The sequence below is a fragment of the Equus caballus genome, chromosome 13 (genome assembly GCF_041296265.1).
Source record: "Equus caballus isolate H_3958 breed thoroughbred chromosome 13, TB-T2T, whole genome shotgun sequence".
NCBI classification, from domain to species: Eukaryota; Metazoa; Chordata; class Mammalia; order Perissodactyla; family Equidae; genus Equus; species Equus caballus.
In genome coordinates, this window is record NC_091696.1 from 43,871,215 (window position 1) to 43,888,735 (window position 17,521).

General features: G+C 43.6%; 1 protein-coding gene across 9 annotated transcripts in view; it reads right to left on the minus strand.

Annotated features, from left to right (window-relative positions):
* The window catches only part of SNX29 (sorting nexin 29), a 589,016-nt gene that overhangs the window by 396,904 nt on the left and 174,591 nt on the right, over window positions 1-17,521 (minus strand). For all 9 annotated transcript variants that reach the window (XM_070230995.1, XM_070230994.1, XM_070231001.1 and 6 more), the window contains one exon: window positions 6,768-6,850. In XM_070230995.1, coding sequence (XP_070087096.1) covers window positions 6,768-6,850 — 83 coding nt within the window. The remainder of the gene's footprint in view (window positions 1-6,767; window positions 6,851-17,521) is intronic.

Here is a 17,521-nt window from a genome sequence, read left to right on the forward strand (position 1 = left end):
GGGTTTTAAACAGTGGAGTGATGAGATCTATGTTTCCATGAGTTTCTGTGTTTATCCCACTGGAACCAGACACAAACACACACATCGTCATAAGCCAGTTTTCCTTGCAACCAAAGAAGCCTGCCTCAAACAAAGACATCTGTGCCTCTGTGCACCCTGGGGACAAGAACATGAGGCCCCCGAGTGGAGAGAGGCCAGGGGCTGCACGGTGGGATACAAGTCATCTCAAAATCCTTAATTCAATCACATCTGAAACATCCCTTTGGCCGTGTAAGGGTTCTGGGCATTTTCTAGATCCCAGACTCTGATCCAAGCATGTCATCTGAACTACATCATTGAATATTTAATTCTCATAACAACCACCTGGGAAGTACATACTATTTTAATCCCAGCTTATTATTTACAAAGAGACTATGAGAGGTAGAGTGAGATTATAAAAACACTAGTACTATTCATTGCTAACATTTATTGAGTGGCTACTACATATCGGACATCATTCTGAGTGCTTTCCATGTACTAATTTATCTCATCTTCCCCCAAAATGCAATGAGGAAGGTGGTATCACAATTCCTGCTTTACAGAGAAAGAAACTAAGGCACAGAGAGGTCACAAGGCCTCAAAGTCAGCTGCCCAGGGGAGTCCTCAGTATCTTTACCACAGAAGTCGTTCGTGCATTAACGTCCATCGTGACATGCAAGAAGAATGGACAAGGCACGGTGTTTCCCAAACGTTTTGGCCGTGACCGCCTTTTTCATGGGGGCACGTGCAAGGACTGAGATGAAGTGACACCCTTGGAGAAAGATGAACACCTACAGGTGGAACAAGCCGCCTTCTGTTGATGCAGCCTTTCCTCCAGGGGGTCAGATGCAATGGAGGCGGTGGCCACGCACTAAACCACGCTCCTGACCCAGCCTGCTGCCCCAGGATCTCCCGCAGGAGACATCTCAGCAGCTGCAGTCTCACAGCTCTCAGCGAAGGACGTCCACCCTGCGGCCATGCTTCCAGGTTGAGACTTCCAGCGTAACACCCCCAGCCTCCCTCCCCACCTCGTGCCTGACTGGTGAGATTCTCACGCAGGTGGAGTTACTGGATTAAAAAGTGAAAGACCCCCATGGACTCTCTTCCCTGTTGGTCCCCACAGGGTGAGAAGAAATTCTGCAGAGCCACGAATCCCTCCCAAGGGGGGTCCCCGGGCCCACACCTGGGAGGCAGCGCATTAGGGAGTGTGACTCTGGCTACAGGCCAAGCTGGAATTTCCAATCACTGTCAGTAATAACAGTGTTATTTGGATCAGTATTTCTCTGATTCCTGCATCTATTTCTTACAGAGAACTTGAAAGGAAAGGAGAAGAGCTGTGATTAACGATAATCTCTAAACTGAAACACAGTTATCTGCTGATCACTTGCTACGAGGTCTAAGCACAAAATATGTAAGAATCTCACGTAAGATCTGTGTCTGCACGCTCTCTCTCTCAACGCTAACTAACATCTGACAGAACCAGCACGCCTCAGAACTCTAATAAACCGCAGGCTGAACAAAGGAAAAAGACCATGTAAAAAGCCAGTAGCTAACAGCGTCCCTCCAAGCGAGGGCTTGCCCAGGCCTGGAGACCTTTTTCTCACCAGGTGTTGGACACATTGTGCCACTCAGCATCTGAACCACCCAACGAGTTCCCCCTTCTCTGAGTTCACCCCTAAGAGAAAGAGCCAGTCTTGTCAATACAACCTATCAGGTCTCTGAGACTGAGTGGGTTCATCTGCTTCCCAGGCCCCTCAGTGAGCTGCCAGAAGGCTCCTCCAGACAAGAAACCAACTTGCAGCATACTGTATTTCAACGTCAGCAATAAGCTGAGAGGAAAACAGGAGTCTGGAGAGTGATCTGCTCTCTCTCCACAAGCGAAACCGCCCTTCACTGGCTCCCTGGAGAGGAGAAAGGCTGTCCAAGTTCCTTAACCACAGAATTGGTCAAATATCCAATAAGAGTTACAGTGGAAGTTTAATTGCCCAGCCAGTCCCTCATGGACACAACAGTCCTTGCGCCACGGCTCTAAGGCTGGAGGGAGAGCACAAAGACCACAAGTTCCAGGATGAGAGAGATCCAAAAACAGAAATGAAGGCATAAGCTTTGGGGAACTCTTCTCATCTCACCAAGGAAAAACAGCACATCAGTGGTGAATAACCCAACCTCACTTCTGGACCACATTAGGAAAAAAAGTCTTTCAATCAGTTAATGAGGCAACCCACAATTCTACTCCATATTTTGCTGGGTATTAAATCATGATTTTCTTAGAGGGACTATATCTGTCTTTTAAAAAAGGAAGAGGGTGGGAATTTGAAATCTGATATATGTAAAATTAAGATCCATTTTAAGTTGTGGGGTTTTTTTTAAAATCCTGGAGGCATTCTTCTACAAGAACAATGTAACAAGGAGAGGATCCCAATATGGCCCTCAGCAATCTAATTCAACCCTGAAAGCATTTGAGGCTTAAATAATTTTCCACTCTTTTCCCTGATGAGCTAGCAGTTTCATAAACAATTTATTGCCAAAAGATAAAAAGAATCCTTATATCCTCAAACTAAAAGGCTTATATTATGGAAAACACATTCTGAATTCCCATTGAGAATTTGAGAAGCTAGTACACATCTCTATGTCCACCCCTCTAACATCAGGAGCCAAGGAAATCATAGATGAGAAAGGACTCTCTCCCTCTCCAACCTCTCCTTGCCTCTGCTCCTCCAACTCCCCAGACTCCCCAAGCCACCCAGCCTGGCCAGGCACCCCAAGCCACCCCAGCCTGGCCAGGTCCCATAATCAATAGCTTTCAACAAACTGAGTCAGCAACTAGCTGGGGTTGAGTAGTGAGCTCCAATTTCTTTGAGTAATAGATGACATCACTTTGAAAATTAGATAAATGTTCTTGAAAGCCCCAAGTACAATTTCCCAAAGAACGCCTTTTAATGAGGCTGCTTCACGGTGCCCAGCACAGAGCTGGTGCTCACCAGTATTTCTGAAGGGAGAGAAGTGGTGAACCGCAGGACTCACGTGAGCAACAATAGGGCATCGATCAGTACGTGCCCGCATTTGAGGGCTGTCACAAAAACCTCCCACTGAAGGACGACTCACAGGTAAGGCCCATGGCCCTAAATTAGACAGGAAGAAGCCAAGTAGTGAGGGACTGCTGCTGCACTCAGGACCAAAATATGCTTAATTGTCTCAGCTCTAACCCATTTAAGGGCCATTGCAACTGTGTCCTGAAAAGGCTCATCCCCAGCTTTGGCTCAGAGCATTCAAGCTCGGTCTTGGGAAGGGGAACTTTGGCTGCCATGAGAAGCCATTCTGTATATTGTAGGTTCCGTGTATCAATTTTAGGGGAAATCACTCCAAAATGGTTCCTAATCAGAAATGTATTTTATAGTGTCGAGGTTTTTAAATCAAATGCAAGCCCAGTGGTGCTTCTTTTCTTGCTAGGTTTAATTTTCTTACTGCACCAAATTAAGTTCTGTGTAGGTAAAGTGTAGATTTCTCAAAAGGTGGGGGCACGGTCCAGTCTAGACATGCAAGTCTAGAGCCCCATCCTAGATCCACTGAAACACTCCTGAGAAGAGGAGTTCTCTCCCCCTCTAAGAAAAGGCATATCTAACAGGTTCGCCAGGCAATGCCTCTGCAAACTAAAGTTTAAGAACGTTATAATGCAAAGAACCAGGGATTTGGAGGAAAATGGCCCGAGTTCATTTCCATCCCAGATACATGTGTTAGCCCCTTAGGTCCTCCTGAGCCTCCAATAATGAATGTTTTAAAATAGAGGAAACACACCTACGCATCACAGGGTTACTGAGTCACGTGAGAATAGACTCGAACTTGCTTGGAAAGGGTTAAGGGCTAGACTACCACTATTCATTCAAAATGTGTAATGAATGGAATGAATGACAAAAATAAAATATCTAGGAATAAATTTAACCAAGGAGGTGAAAGATCTACACTATAAAAACTATAAGACATTATTGAAAGAAATCAATGATGACATAAAGAAATGGAAAGATACTCCATGCACATGGATTGGAAGAATAAACATAGTTAAAATGTCCACACTACCTAAAGCAAACTACAGATTCAGTGCAGTCCCAATCAGAATCTCAATGATATTCTTCATGGAAATAGAACAAAAAATCCTAAAATTCATATGTGGCAACAAAAGACCCCGAATAGCTAAAGCAATCCTGAGAAAAACGAACACAGCTGGAGGCATCACAATCCCTGACTCCAAAATATACCACAAAGCTACAGTAATCAAAACAGCATGGTACTGGTACAAAAACAGGCACACAGATCAATGCAACAGAATTGAAAGCCCAGAAATAAAACCACACATCTACCGACAGCTAATCTTTGACCAACGAGCCAAGAACACATATAATGGAGAAAGGAGAGTCTCTTCAATAAATGGTGTTGGGAAAACTGGACAGCCACATGCAAAAGAATGGAAGTAGACCACTGTCTTTCATCATACACAAAAATCAACTCAACATGTATTAAAGACGTGAAAGTAAGACTTGAAACCATAAAATCCCTAGAAGAAAATACAGGCAGTACACTCTTTGACATGGGGCTTAGAAGCATCTTTTCGAATACCATGTCTAATTAGGCAAGGGAAACAAAAGAAAAAGAGAGCTTCTGCAAGGCAAAGGAAACAAGGAACAAAATGAAAAGACAACCCACCAACTGGGAGAAAATGTTTGCAAATCATATATCCAAAAGGGGTTAATCTCCAAAATATATAAAGAACTCATACAAATCAACAACAACAAAACAAACAACCCAATCAAATATGGGCAGAGGATATGAACAGACATTTTCCCAAAGATACTCAGATGGCCAATAGGCACAGGAAAAGATGCTCAACATCACAGTTATCAGGGAAATGCAAATCAAAACTACACTAAGATACCACCTTATACCCATAAGAATGGTTATAATTACCAAGACAAAAAATGACAAATGTTGGAGAGGATGTGGAGAAAAGGGGACCCTCATACACTGCTGGTGGGAATGCAAACTGGTGCAACCACTATAGAAACCAGTATGGAGATTTCTCAAAAAGTTAAAAATCGAAATATTATATGACCCAGCTATCCCACTACTGGGTATTTATCCAAAGAACATGAAATCAACAATTCAAAGAGACTTATGCACACCTATGTCCATTGAAGCATTATTCACAATAGCCAAGAAGTGGAAGCAACCCAAGTGCCCTTCGACTGATATTTGGATAAAGAAGATGTGGTAGATATATATAATGGAATACTACTCAGCCATAAAAAAAGATAAAATCATCTCACTTGCAACAACATAGATGGACCTTGAGGGTATGACGTTAAGTGAAATAAGCCAGATAGAGAAAGACAAACATGATTTCACTCATATGTGGGAAATAAACACATGGACAAAAAGAACAGATTAGTGGTTACCAGAGAAGAAGGGGGTTGGGGAGTGGGCATAAGGCGTAAAGGGGCGCATATATATGGTGACTGAAAACAATAATGTACACCTGAAAATTCACAGTTATAAACTATTATGCCCTCAATAAAAGAAAAATCACCAGCATGTTGAACCTCATCAAACTGAGACCATAATAAATACAAACACTTCAAAGAAAATTCATGCACTTGTGATATCACTATGCAAGCCATACCTGGATTCCAATCCTGTCTCCCTCCATCAAATGGAAAAATAACTACCATTTACTGAGCACCAGTTACACGCCAGGCGCCATACTGGAAGCTTGGCATTCACTGTTTCGGTAAATCCCCACAATGACATCATGTGATATTTCCTCTTACAGATGGACAGTAACTCCAAGAGGTCAGTTGTAGTGGTGAGCCTGAATTCAATCCAGGTCTGGCTGACTCACAAGACCTGTGAGCATGGTGTGTCCACCCTTTTGTTAAAATGTCCACATTCCAAGAGCTCAATTTTCTTTAAGAAAATCTGGTAATGGTCCATTGGCTGAAGGCTGCAAGATGGTTCAGCCAAAGTTGCATATCATTTCTTCAGGAAAACTTGAGAAATATTTTAGTAGATTCATGACAATTAACCTGTAGCCACACTGCAGACAGAGGAAGCATACAGCACCACCTCATTTAGAGAGATCTTGGTCAAGTGACCATTTTTCTGTCTACTTGTATTTCTGATTAATAATAATAATAGCTAAAATTTACTTAGTACTTACTCTGTGGTATTATGCCAAGATGTCTACATGGACTGCTTCATGAGGTAGGCACTGTTAACTAACCCCATTTTACAGAGGAGAAAACTGAAGTACAGAGAGATTAAGAAATTTAACCAGAGCTGGGGTTGGAACCTGGTCAGCCGAACTCTAGAGCTCTGACTCTCCACTCCTTTGACATTCTATTGCTTTCACCTCTAGCCTGATGGGACTCAAGTTTTACTACCTTGCAAGTGTCTCAAGACTCTAGACATAAAATTCCCTAAGCACACAAATTGATATGACTGCTGCTAATAATCTAGCAAGTAAATCTCACAATATTATTTATGCACTTAGCAAGAATACACAACAGGGTTTTCCATGTAATTAGTTTTCCAGAATCCTGACCAGCACTGTTCTTCCAATCTACCCGCATACACACTCATCACAAGTTGAGTGCCTACCTTGTGCCAGGTACAGGGGCTATGAAGATAGAAAGGTTTGCCCACCCACCCCCCCACCCCCACCCCACCCCACCCCACCCCAGGCTCAGTCTCCCCCTCACCTTCAGCCGGCTGACCTTCTCTTTTCAGCATCTGGACAGCTCCTACATACTTTTTCAGTTGGACTTTGAGCACCTCGTTTTCTCTGCAGGTACAAGAATGTTAAAAATATATATATTAAAAATTGGCAATTTAGACCCAAGGCAGGGAGGAATCTTTGTAAAGAAAGACACACAATGCACATCTTACAAATATTAATATATTCTTTTAGAGATCACTGGAAGAGACTACTTTAGTGAGGGTATATTTGCAGAATGCCTCAAGAACTGTTGATTTGTGATGGAAATAAGCATTAACTGGTTCCAGTGCCCAGAAATTCAGGATGCTGACATGTGCTGTGCTTGGATTATTTGAATCTATCAATCAGCTAGGTGCCTATTCTGTGTCAGGCACTCTGTAATATTCTCTCCATTTACAGAAGCATGTGCTAAGTACTAGGTATTCAACCCGGGGAATACTCAATATTTTTATCAACTGTTATGTGAAGTCTTTATCTATCATCTCATTTAATCTTTCCACAGTGTTATCACAATACCCATTTTACAGAGGAGGAAACTGAGGCACAAAGAGGAGAAGCAGTTGACCAAGTCTGCATCTACCTCCACGTAAGACTGCTATGGAGCATGAACTCAGGCTATGACAAGATCCCACTCTACCAAATTCACTCCCCAGGCACACTGGCTGGAGGAAAGAACACGAGGATCAGGGAGAGAAAACTACCATTTGTTGAGTATTTACCACATAGCTTGGACTTTACATATGTGACCTCATTGAACCAAGCGTACATGCATTCATTCATCCATCCATTCTTCATTCAGTGGAAAATATTTAAGGGTCTATGACGTGTCAGGCACAATGACCCTGTAGTAGTCTCCTCATTTTACAGGAGAGGAATTGGGGTACAAATAAGGTCTGTGACCAAGGTCACATGGCCATGGTCAAGGTCATAAGTAAGGCACACTGCCAAGGCACAAACCCAGGTGTCTCTACCCCAAGGCCCAAGAGAGCTCTTCTCTGCCTCCTTTCGGATCTGGACTTGGTTTCTCACCAGCTACCCCAAAGAGAGGTGCCTCTTCCACATTTTCTGTTTCTGCTCTTCCCCCCAAGGTATTGGACGCTGTCTTTAAACATGGTGGAATATTTCCTCACAATGAAAAGAGTTTTAACAATGGGTTTCTTTTATGATTATAAAAATTAAACTGCTCATTGCAAAGATACTCAATCAGAACACATTTAAGAAAGAATGTAAAAACCAGCTGAAAACCCACCACCTTGAAATAAACCCCACTAACAGTTTATATCTATTCTAGCATCTCTCTAGGCATATGCACACACACACAACTAAATGCAATTTTTCATGGAAAAAATACCTTTCACACCCCTTCTTGTGTGTGAAGTCCCTGTTCCCTTGTTTACTGCTCCACTTACCCCTTCCCCATGGTAACCAAGGCTAAAAACCTGGCATGTACATTTCACGCCTTCCTCCAAGCTCATGCAATTACTACAAGCCCCATAGATACTAAGCTTCTAACTTGATTTATGGATGGAAATACCATTCCTCAGTATAGATAAGTCGTACATTTACTCAGTGGAAAAACTTGAAACTGTCCATCAGTTTCTGTCTGTTTTCAATGCATCTGAAGAGACCTCAGCCCACAAAGACAGCACTTTATACTCTGCTTCTGTGCTCTGTTTTGGCAGAAAGCACATCAGCACCAAGTGCAGACACGACCATAGACTTAGGTGTCGCCTGATAACTCCGCATTCATCTCAGAAGCTTTAGAGAGAGTACACCGCAGAGAAGTCCCTTAATTATCCCGTTCCTCCTAGACAGCCTGTCATGGATGTTTCTATAGGTGTCTGCGCCTTCTCTTTCTGTGATATGAATAGCAAATGTCTGAAGCTAAACAACTAACAAGTCCTGAAAAGGTCTGTAGGAGGGAAATATTCCCCAATGTACATGGATTATACAGCTTGTTTTCTTGGATTCCCTCAGCCCGAGTCTTGTCACTCATCGCAGCCTGCTCCTAATCTCCACATGTGAATTCAAGTCACATATTATCTTAAAAGGAGGGGAGGAAAGCAATTTATATGCATTTCTATACGGCATAATTTAACAACAGTTCATGGCAGAACGTTTTCCAGGAGGCAGAACAGGCAGGTTAACTGAGGCAGACTGACAGCGGAGTGGCGCCAGCATCGGCTGCCACATCTCAGCTCGTTGCTCACACCACACAGGCTTCCTGATTCCTCTGCAACTCTGCAGCCAGCACTGAAACGTTTCAAGTGGCTGCTTGTCTTCAGCTTTGGATCAGTCTTTTAATACTGTAATAAGGCTCTATCTAAAAACCAGACCTAACAGATACAAAACAAGATTTTTTAATATAAATCTGACTTCCATCAAAATGATGATGAGAAGCCGTGGAGAATATATCAAACCACTGGGTTGGAACCTTTGGGAGCCATAAACTCATCCCAGACAACTTTGCACCAATGAACTTGTTTGAATTTTGTGAAAAATTAACACTTTCAGGTCACTGGAACTGCTGTGAATGAAACAAACACCTGGAGGGCACACTGACCCCTCCAAAGAGGCAAGTGGCTCCTGACCCCCAGACATGATGAGGTCCTTTTTATTTTTCAATTTGTATTTTGAAATAATTATAGATTCATACGAAGTTGCAAAGGTAACACCAACAGGTCCTGTATACCCTTGGCCCAGTTTCCCCCAAAGGTGACCTCTTACATAACTATTGTGCCACAGCAAAACCAGGACTCTGACGTGCGTGCGTGGTATGTGTGTGTGTAGTTCTGTCAAGCCCATTACTTTAGCTGATACTCATAACAATCCTGCCACAGCGTGTCTCTTAAGATGGAAAACAGAATGAAATGACCACAGTAGTCAGACACGTTAGACCAACGAGTAAAGCAGAGCAGGCGTAAGACAAGAGGGAGCAGGGGACAGGGGCTGTGGCAAACTAGAGAGTTCTCGTCCCACCGAAAGGTATTTTTATCACGTGACTGGTCCAAGAAAATAATGCCCAGACCCTGAACAACTGATTTGCAACCAGCCAACAGGACTTTAACTTGTAGGAGGAGAAGCCACATAGAATTTATCATTCTTATCATTACACAGGTCCGTTAACAGTTATCAAAAAAATGCCTTTTTATTTGACACCTCACGAGGCAATGGGATGGATTAATTAAGTGCATGCTAACCATGAAAGGCCTCAGAAACCCTCCCAGAGTGTGTGAAACAGATGGAGATGACAGCTGAGGCTCACGCCAGCAGGGACCTTCAAGCTCAGCCCAGGTCACACCGCCAGGTGCCTGTCAGCCTAAACAGGTGAGAAGCAAGGTGGACAGAGAAGACCAAAAGCTGACCGGGGCTCCAGGGGCATCAGCACCCACCTCAGAGGGCAGGGGTGGGCTTGCTTCACCAAAAAACAAGACCAGGAAACAGAAAAGGCCAGAGAAGAAGGAAATTCATTAAAGCATAAGCAAGGGCCAGCTCCGTGGCTGGATGGTTAATTTGGCACACTCCACTTTGGTGGCCCAGGTATGGTTCCCAGGCACGGACCCACACCAGTGGTCTGTCAGCGGCCATGCTGTGGCGGTGGCTCACATACAAAAAAAAAAAGAGGAAGACTGGCAATGGATGTTAGCTCAGGGTGAATCTTCCTCAGCAAAAAAAAATATATATATATAAAAAACAGGCAAAATGAGATACAAATTAAACACCCAGAGTTAGGGGACTTATTATGATGGTACTAATAAAGTCAAATACTTTTCAGCCATTAAATATCATTTGGAGAAAAATATAATCATTCAATAACTATTTTTATAAGTCAGGTTACCACATGGTATCTTGCATATAAATCGATTCTGTAAAAATAAAATAGCCGACACTGGCACACAGGAACCAAGTGGTTTACCCATGCTAACTCATGGCACCCTCATAACATAACCCATGAGGTTGCTGCTATGACACCCATTCTACAGTGGGGTCTTTAGGATGCAGCAGAGCCCATGGTGGAACCCAGGCAGCCGGCATCAGAGCCTTGGTGCCCCTCCTCCACGCTACACACCGCCCCTCCAGTGTGTGAGCACATGTGAGAGACAGGGACGCTGCAGCGGGCGAGGGTGCAGAGCCCAGAGGCTATGCACACAGGTGGTGTTAATCAGACTCACCTCTGAGTGCTAAAGGCATAAGGCTTTGACTTTTAAAAGTTTTTTCTTTTGGTTTTTCAGCTATGCTGACCAATTTTGCATACGAAAGTAATGTTTGAAAACAGAAAACACTTTCATTGTCTAGTCTCCTAAATTTTTTTTTTTTGGTGAGAAAGATTGGCTCTGAGCCAACAGCTATCGCCAATCTTCCTCTTTTTGCTTGAGGAAGATTGTCACTGAGCTAATATCTGTGCCTATCTCCCTCTATTTTGTATGTGGGATGCTGCCACAGCATGGCTTGATGAGCAGTGTGTAGGTATGCACCTGGGATCTGAACCTGTGAACCCTGGGCCACTGAAGAAGAGCATGCAAACTTAACCACTACACCACCCAGCCAGCCCCCTAAAATTTTTTTTAACTTAAAGAAAATGCTAAGAGGTACAATGAAGCTGCTATGGAGCAGGTCCTCTCTTCATCTCCTCCCGTATGGGGTGGCCACCTCCACCTTGTCTGCACTGGCCACACATGACTGAGTGAGCCTGTGAGGATGAGACCTCTGAACAAGGACACACGGATGGCTGCAGCCCTGTCAGCTACATCCTAGAGCAACTCTCTCTTCTCCATCTCATGGGACTTTCCTCCTCTCTGGCTCCAGCGTGTCCACGGCTCAGGTGAAGATGTGACCACTACACCTGGCTCTTTTTGCAACCGACAAAGTGATTTAACCAAACCCTAACCCTCCACCTAGAAAAGCTGGGGGCGGGGCTGCTGTTGTCTCACAGGAACTGCACAGATCGCTCAGGAGTCCTGAGGGCTCGACCAGTTTCTCCATCTCCACCCCGAGTGCAGTCACATGTGCTCTAGGAGCCACTGGGGTACTTCTCCTCCCTTTCATGACCTGTTAGTGACCCAACGTCAACGGCTGGGCTCTCCCCAAGGATTTGGTCTTTCAGCTGCAACTCACACATCTTCCTGAGACAAGGAGATGCAGCTGGGGGTGCCCTCACAGCTCACCCCACAACAGTGATGAGGAGAAACGCTCAGGAGGAGGAGGAGCAGGGGTAGGGTTTTGGTGAGGCGGACCCTCTGTCGTGGCCCGAGCGGCTGCCGTGGGAATCCACCCTCCAAAGATAAACCCGCAGAAGGCCGCCTCTCCCCGCTGCCTCTTTAGCACTCGTCCAGCCTTTCCACTCTGACAGCTGGGGGAAGCCACCTCCTTCACAGGTCAGAGAACGGGAAAACGCGCAGAGAGAATGAGCGAAACGGAATCCCCACCACGTGGGACATTCCCAAGGTCGTTAGAGGGTTCAATCTTGTATTTTAACACTTAGGCATTTCTTCTAATACATTTTTTTAACAAACGATTTTCCATGCTTTGAAGTGATATAAAGAATAATTTGAAAAGAAATTTACAGGTTCTCAAAAGTGAATGTATTGAAAAAAAAAAATATTAAGGGAAGAGAAGAATAATGCAGGTGACACACAGGAATAGCAGAAACAATGAGAGGGGTTCAGTGACCGAAATTTGAGGAAGAGAATCTTTGCTTTAGATAAAATAAGGGTATAAGGAGAAGATTTTTTTAATAGAATTTATTTATTTATTTGCTGGGAAAGATTCACCCTGAGCTAACCTCTGTTGCCAATCTTCCTTTTTTTTCTTTTTACTCTCAAAGCCCCAGTACACAGTTGTTTATTCTAGTTGTAGGTCCTTCTAGTTCTTCTCTGTGAGCTGCTGCCACAGCGTGGCTACTGACAGACAAGTAGTGTGGTTCTGTGCCCAGGAACCAAACCCAGGCTGTGGAAGCAGAATGTACTGAACTTTCACCACTAGACCATCAGGGCTAGCTCTAATTTTTTATTTTTATTTTTTTGGTGAGGAAGATTGGCTCAGAGCTAACATCTGTTGCCAATCTTCCTCTTTTTTTTTTTCTTCTCCCCAAAGTCCCAGTACATTGTTGTATATCCTAGTTGCAAGTCATTCTAGTTCTTCTGTGTGGGATGCTGCCACAGCATGGTTTGGTAAGTGGGGTGTAGGTGTGCTCCCAGGATCCAAACCCGCGAACCCTGGGCCACTGAAGCAGAGCTTGTGAACTTAACCACTACACCACTGGCCGGCCCCAAGAGAAACTTTTTTTTTTTGAGGAAGATTAGCCCTGAGCTAACATCTGCTGCCAATCCTCCTCTTTTTGCTGAGGAAGACTGGCCCTGAGCTCACATCCATGCCCATCTTCCTCTACTTTACATGTGTGACACCTACCACAGCATGGCTTGCCAAGCGGTGCTATGTCTGCACCGGGATCTGAACGGGCAAACCCTGTGCCGCTGAAGTGGAACATGCACACTTGACTGCTGTGCCACTGGGCCAGCCCAGAAAATATTTTTTAAGCCTACTTCCCAAACTGTGTTCCAGGGGATGACAAAGGGCCCTGAGAAAAGGATGGAGGATTAGCATTAAGCACCCTTGGGAAAAGATGAGCTGAGCAACATCAGCACAGTCCTCCCCTCCTCCCACCTCAGAGCTTCTCAGAGCCTTCAATATACTTATGCACACTGACCACCTATTAACCTTTCAAACTCTACAGTTAATTCATTAAATTCTTCTTTTTCAGATTGGGGACAGCCCCTTAGGACTGAGAGAAAAAACTTCATGGAAAAGAATCAAGTCTCTATGGGAAAAGTGCTGCCCACGTGGCCTGTGGCAGAGGTGGGCACTCGAGATGTTACACGTGCCTTGAAAGCCCTCCAGGCTTGCTAAGAAGTGAAAAGTAGCTCCAAGCCAAGACCTCCTACAGGGGAAACCTGTGCATCATTTAAAAGATCCCCACGTATTTACTAGGAAATCCACTTATCTATCTACAACACGTGAGTATTTGCCTCTGAGTTGGGCACTTAATGTTCATGGTGTTGCTGACATGCTCTTGTTCAATCCGCACCACAACCCTGCAAGAAGGGTCATTATCTTCATTTTTCATTCTTCTCATTTTACAGATAAAGAAACTGAGGTTCAGAGAGGTTAAGTGGCCCATCAAAAAAAAGAAAATCACACAGCTAGTCCAAGGCAGGGCCACAATTCACCTTAAGCCTCTCCGAGTCCAGGTCCTTTCTCCTCCCTGTCACAGACTAGGTCTCACCGGATCATCAACAACACTTCGTGAGGTTGGTTTTACGGTGCCCATTTTGCAAACAGGAAAACTGCAACTCAGAGAGCCAAATGACACACACACTCGAAACTGGGAGTCAAACCATCCTTTAACTCCAAAGTTGCACATTGCTTCATATAAATTTAGGGAATCAAGTGAAATGGACAAAGTTGAAAACGCAAAGCCTTAAAAGATTCCATTGGAAAACGAGGGCTGTTAAGCATGGGTCTGCAGCACCTCATGGTTGGTTAGACTCTGCGCAAATGTGAACACGATTCTCCTGACCAGCCAGCTTTGTTCAGAGGGAAGGAACTTTCCTAGGGTTACTAACGATCATCAGACATCTCCTAAAGGTAAGTTGGTGCTCAGAGGTGAGCTTGAGGGAATAGGCACCACAGTACTGGAGGTGCTAACAGTGAAATAAGGCCAAAAAGGTGCACGCAGATTGCAAAGCAACAACTAAAATTGTCCCCATTGGCAGATGACACGATTTTCTATATAGAAAATCCCAAGAATGTATAAAAATCTCCTAGAACTAATAAGTGAGGTTTCAAAGTCAAATACAAAAATTAACTGTATTTCTACATACTGGCAGTAAACAAGTGGAAAGGAAAATTATACAAAGAATCATCTATAATGGTTCCAAAAGATGAAACACATAGGAGTAAATCTAGTAAAACATGTCCAGCGTCTGTATGCTGAAAACGACAAAACACTGATGAAAGACATCAAAGCAGAACTTCATGGATTAGAAGACGAAATAGTTAAACGTCAATTAACAAATTGATCTACAGATTTAACGCAAGCCCAAGCAAAGTCTCAGCAGGATTCTTTTATAGATACAGACTAGCTGATTCCGAAATTCATAGAGGAAGGCAAAGAAGCTAGAATAGCCAAAATCATTTGGAAAAAGCAGCACAAATTTGGAGGACTCACATTACCTAATTTTAAGACTGACCATAAACCGACAGCACTCGAGGAATGCGGCAGAGGCACAACGACAGACGCAGACCCAGAGAACGGAACAGAGTCCACAGATAAACACACACACACAGCCAAGTAATTTTTGACAATGGTACAAAGCCAATTCAGGAGGAAAGACAGTCTTTTCAACACCTGGTTTCAAATAACTGGACATCTACATGCAAAAAAATAAACTTCAACTAATACCGCACATCTTATATAAACTCAAATTGGATCACAGAGAAATGTAAAACATAAAACTAAAAAAATTTTGAGAAAATTTTCATGCCTAACCTGAGGTTAGGCAGAGTTCTTAGATTTATCGCCAAAAGCATGCTCCATAATAGAAAAAATTGTTAAATGGGACTTGCTCTGTGAAAGACATTTAGAGCATGAAAAGATGAGCTACAGATGGGAAAAAATATTTACAAATCACATAGCCATTAAAGGACTTCTATCCAAAATATATTTTAACAAACTTAAAACAAAAAAAATGCCCAATTAAAAAAAAAAACGTGAGGGCAAAATATTTGAGCAGACATTTTACCAAAGAGGATATACAGACAGTAAATAAGCACAAGAAAAGATGTTAAACACGACTAGTCTTTAGAGAAATACAAATTGAAACCACAACAAACCCATTAAAATGGCTAAAATGTTTCCTTAACGAATAATAAGGGCTGGGGAGAACGTGGAGCAAATGAAACTCTCATACTACCGGCAGGAACGCAAAATAGTTCATCAAAAACTGGTAAGAACTCAAATGTCCTTCAACGGGTAAACAGTTAAATGAACGGCGGTACATCCGTACAAAGGAACACCAGCCATCCTTAAAAATGAAGGCACTATTGGCACACGCACCAACTTGGAGGAATCTCAGAAACATGCCGCTAAATGAAAGAAACCTGTCTCAAAAGGCTACACGCTGCATGATTTCACATATATGACAGTATAGAAGGCACAGCTACAGGGATGGAGGGCAGATCAGTGGTAGACAAAGGTTGGGGGGTGTGGGGAGGTTTGACCACAAAGGGGAAGCAGGAGAGAATTTTTGGAGGTGATGAAACTGTTCTGGATCCTGATTGTGGTATCAGACTCACATTAATCTCTGCAAGTGTTAAAACTCATACAACTGTACATCTTTAAAAAGTGAATTTTACTGTACATAAATTAAAACCAAAAAGTTTAATAAAAAAGAAGTTAGAGAGGAGGGGAAGATAGGCCACAGTCACCACTGTGCCTGCCTAGAAGACAAGCCAGGAAGCATCTCCTGCTGACCAGGCTCCATTATACGGACACCTAAAAACACCAAAAAGCCATATGCATGCCAACTGCGGGAGGTGGGGGGGCGGGTTGGAAAACAATAACAGTAACAAAGTCAGCCTCTGACAGGGCAGACTTTTCAACATCTTTTTTTCTCTCGTCTCTCATTTTAAAATTTTTCTATTTTTAATTGTGATAAAATGTATAACAAAATTTACCATCTTAACCATTTTTAAGTGTATAATTCAGCGGCATTAAGTACATTCCCATTGTCATGCACCCATCACCACCATCCATCTGCAGAATTTTTTTCATCTTGCAAAACTGAGATTCCACACCCATTACACAACTCCCCTTTCCCCCACCTCCCCAGTCCCTGACAACCACCATCCTACTTTCTGTCTCTGTGATTAATATCCCTGTACTTTTAACAAAGATGATTAAGCAAATGTTACTATAAACAGTGGTGCAGCTTTGAACGCGGCTTTGGGGAAAGGGGAGGCGAATTCAAAACCCTGTTTGAACGTAGCTCCAAAGACTCAATGACGCATAAACAAGAATCATTTCCAGGCGTCTCAGCAAAGCGAGGCAGTCACGCCAGGCTCGCTCCGCTTCTCCCGGACAGAGCGCTGCACTCCAGCAGCCCCCACGCAGGTTCAGTGCTGTGAGAACTGATGGATTCCACAGAAGCTTGAGGTTTCTTTCCTGAGATTCTGACTTGACTTCAGAACCAAGGACCAGCTTATGTTCAATTCCAGGTTCCACTATTTTATTACCTTTAATTCTCCCCAAATTGACTGCTCACATCCAGAGCGTAAGACAGCTTCAAATCCATATAGAACAAAGCAGAGCCATGAATATAGCCAGACAATTGGATTTAACCTCCACCAAACACTGCGTTAGCTTAACCACACATCGGCCAGTCCCCTCCTCCAAGCCAGAAGGGGCTGGAGAGTTTGCTACAAAAAGCTATCAGTTAGGGGCTGGTGGGTGGCATAGTAGTTAAGGCCGTGCATTCTGCTTCAGCAGCCTGGGATTCACAGGTTCGGATCCTCGGCGCCAACCTATACACCGCTTATCAAGTCGTGCTGTGGCAGCATCCCCATAGAAAATAGAGGAAGATGGGCACAGATGTTAGCTCAGGGCTGATCTTCCTCACCAATAAAAAAAAGAAAAGCCTCTTAGGGGCTGGCCCAGTGGGCACAGCAGTTAAGTTTGCA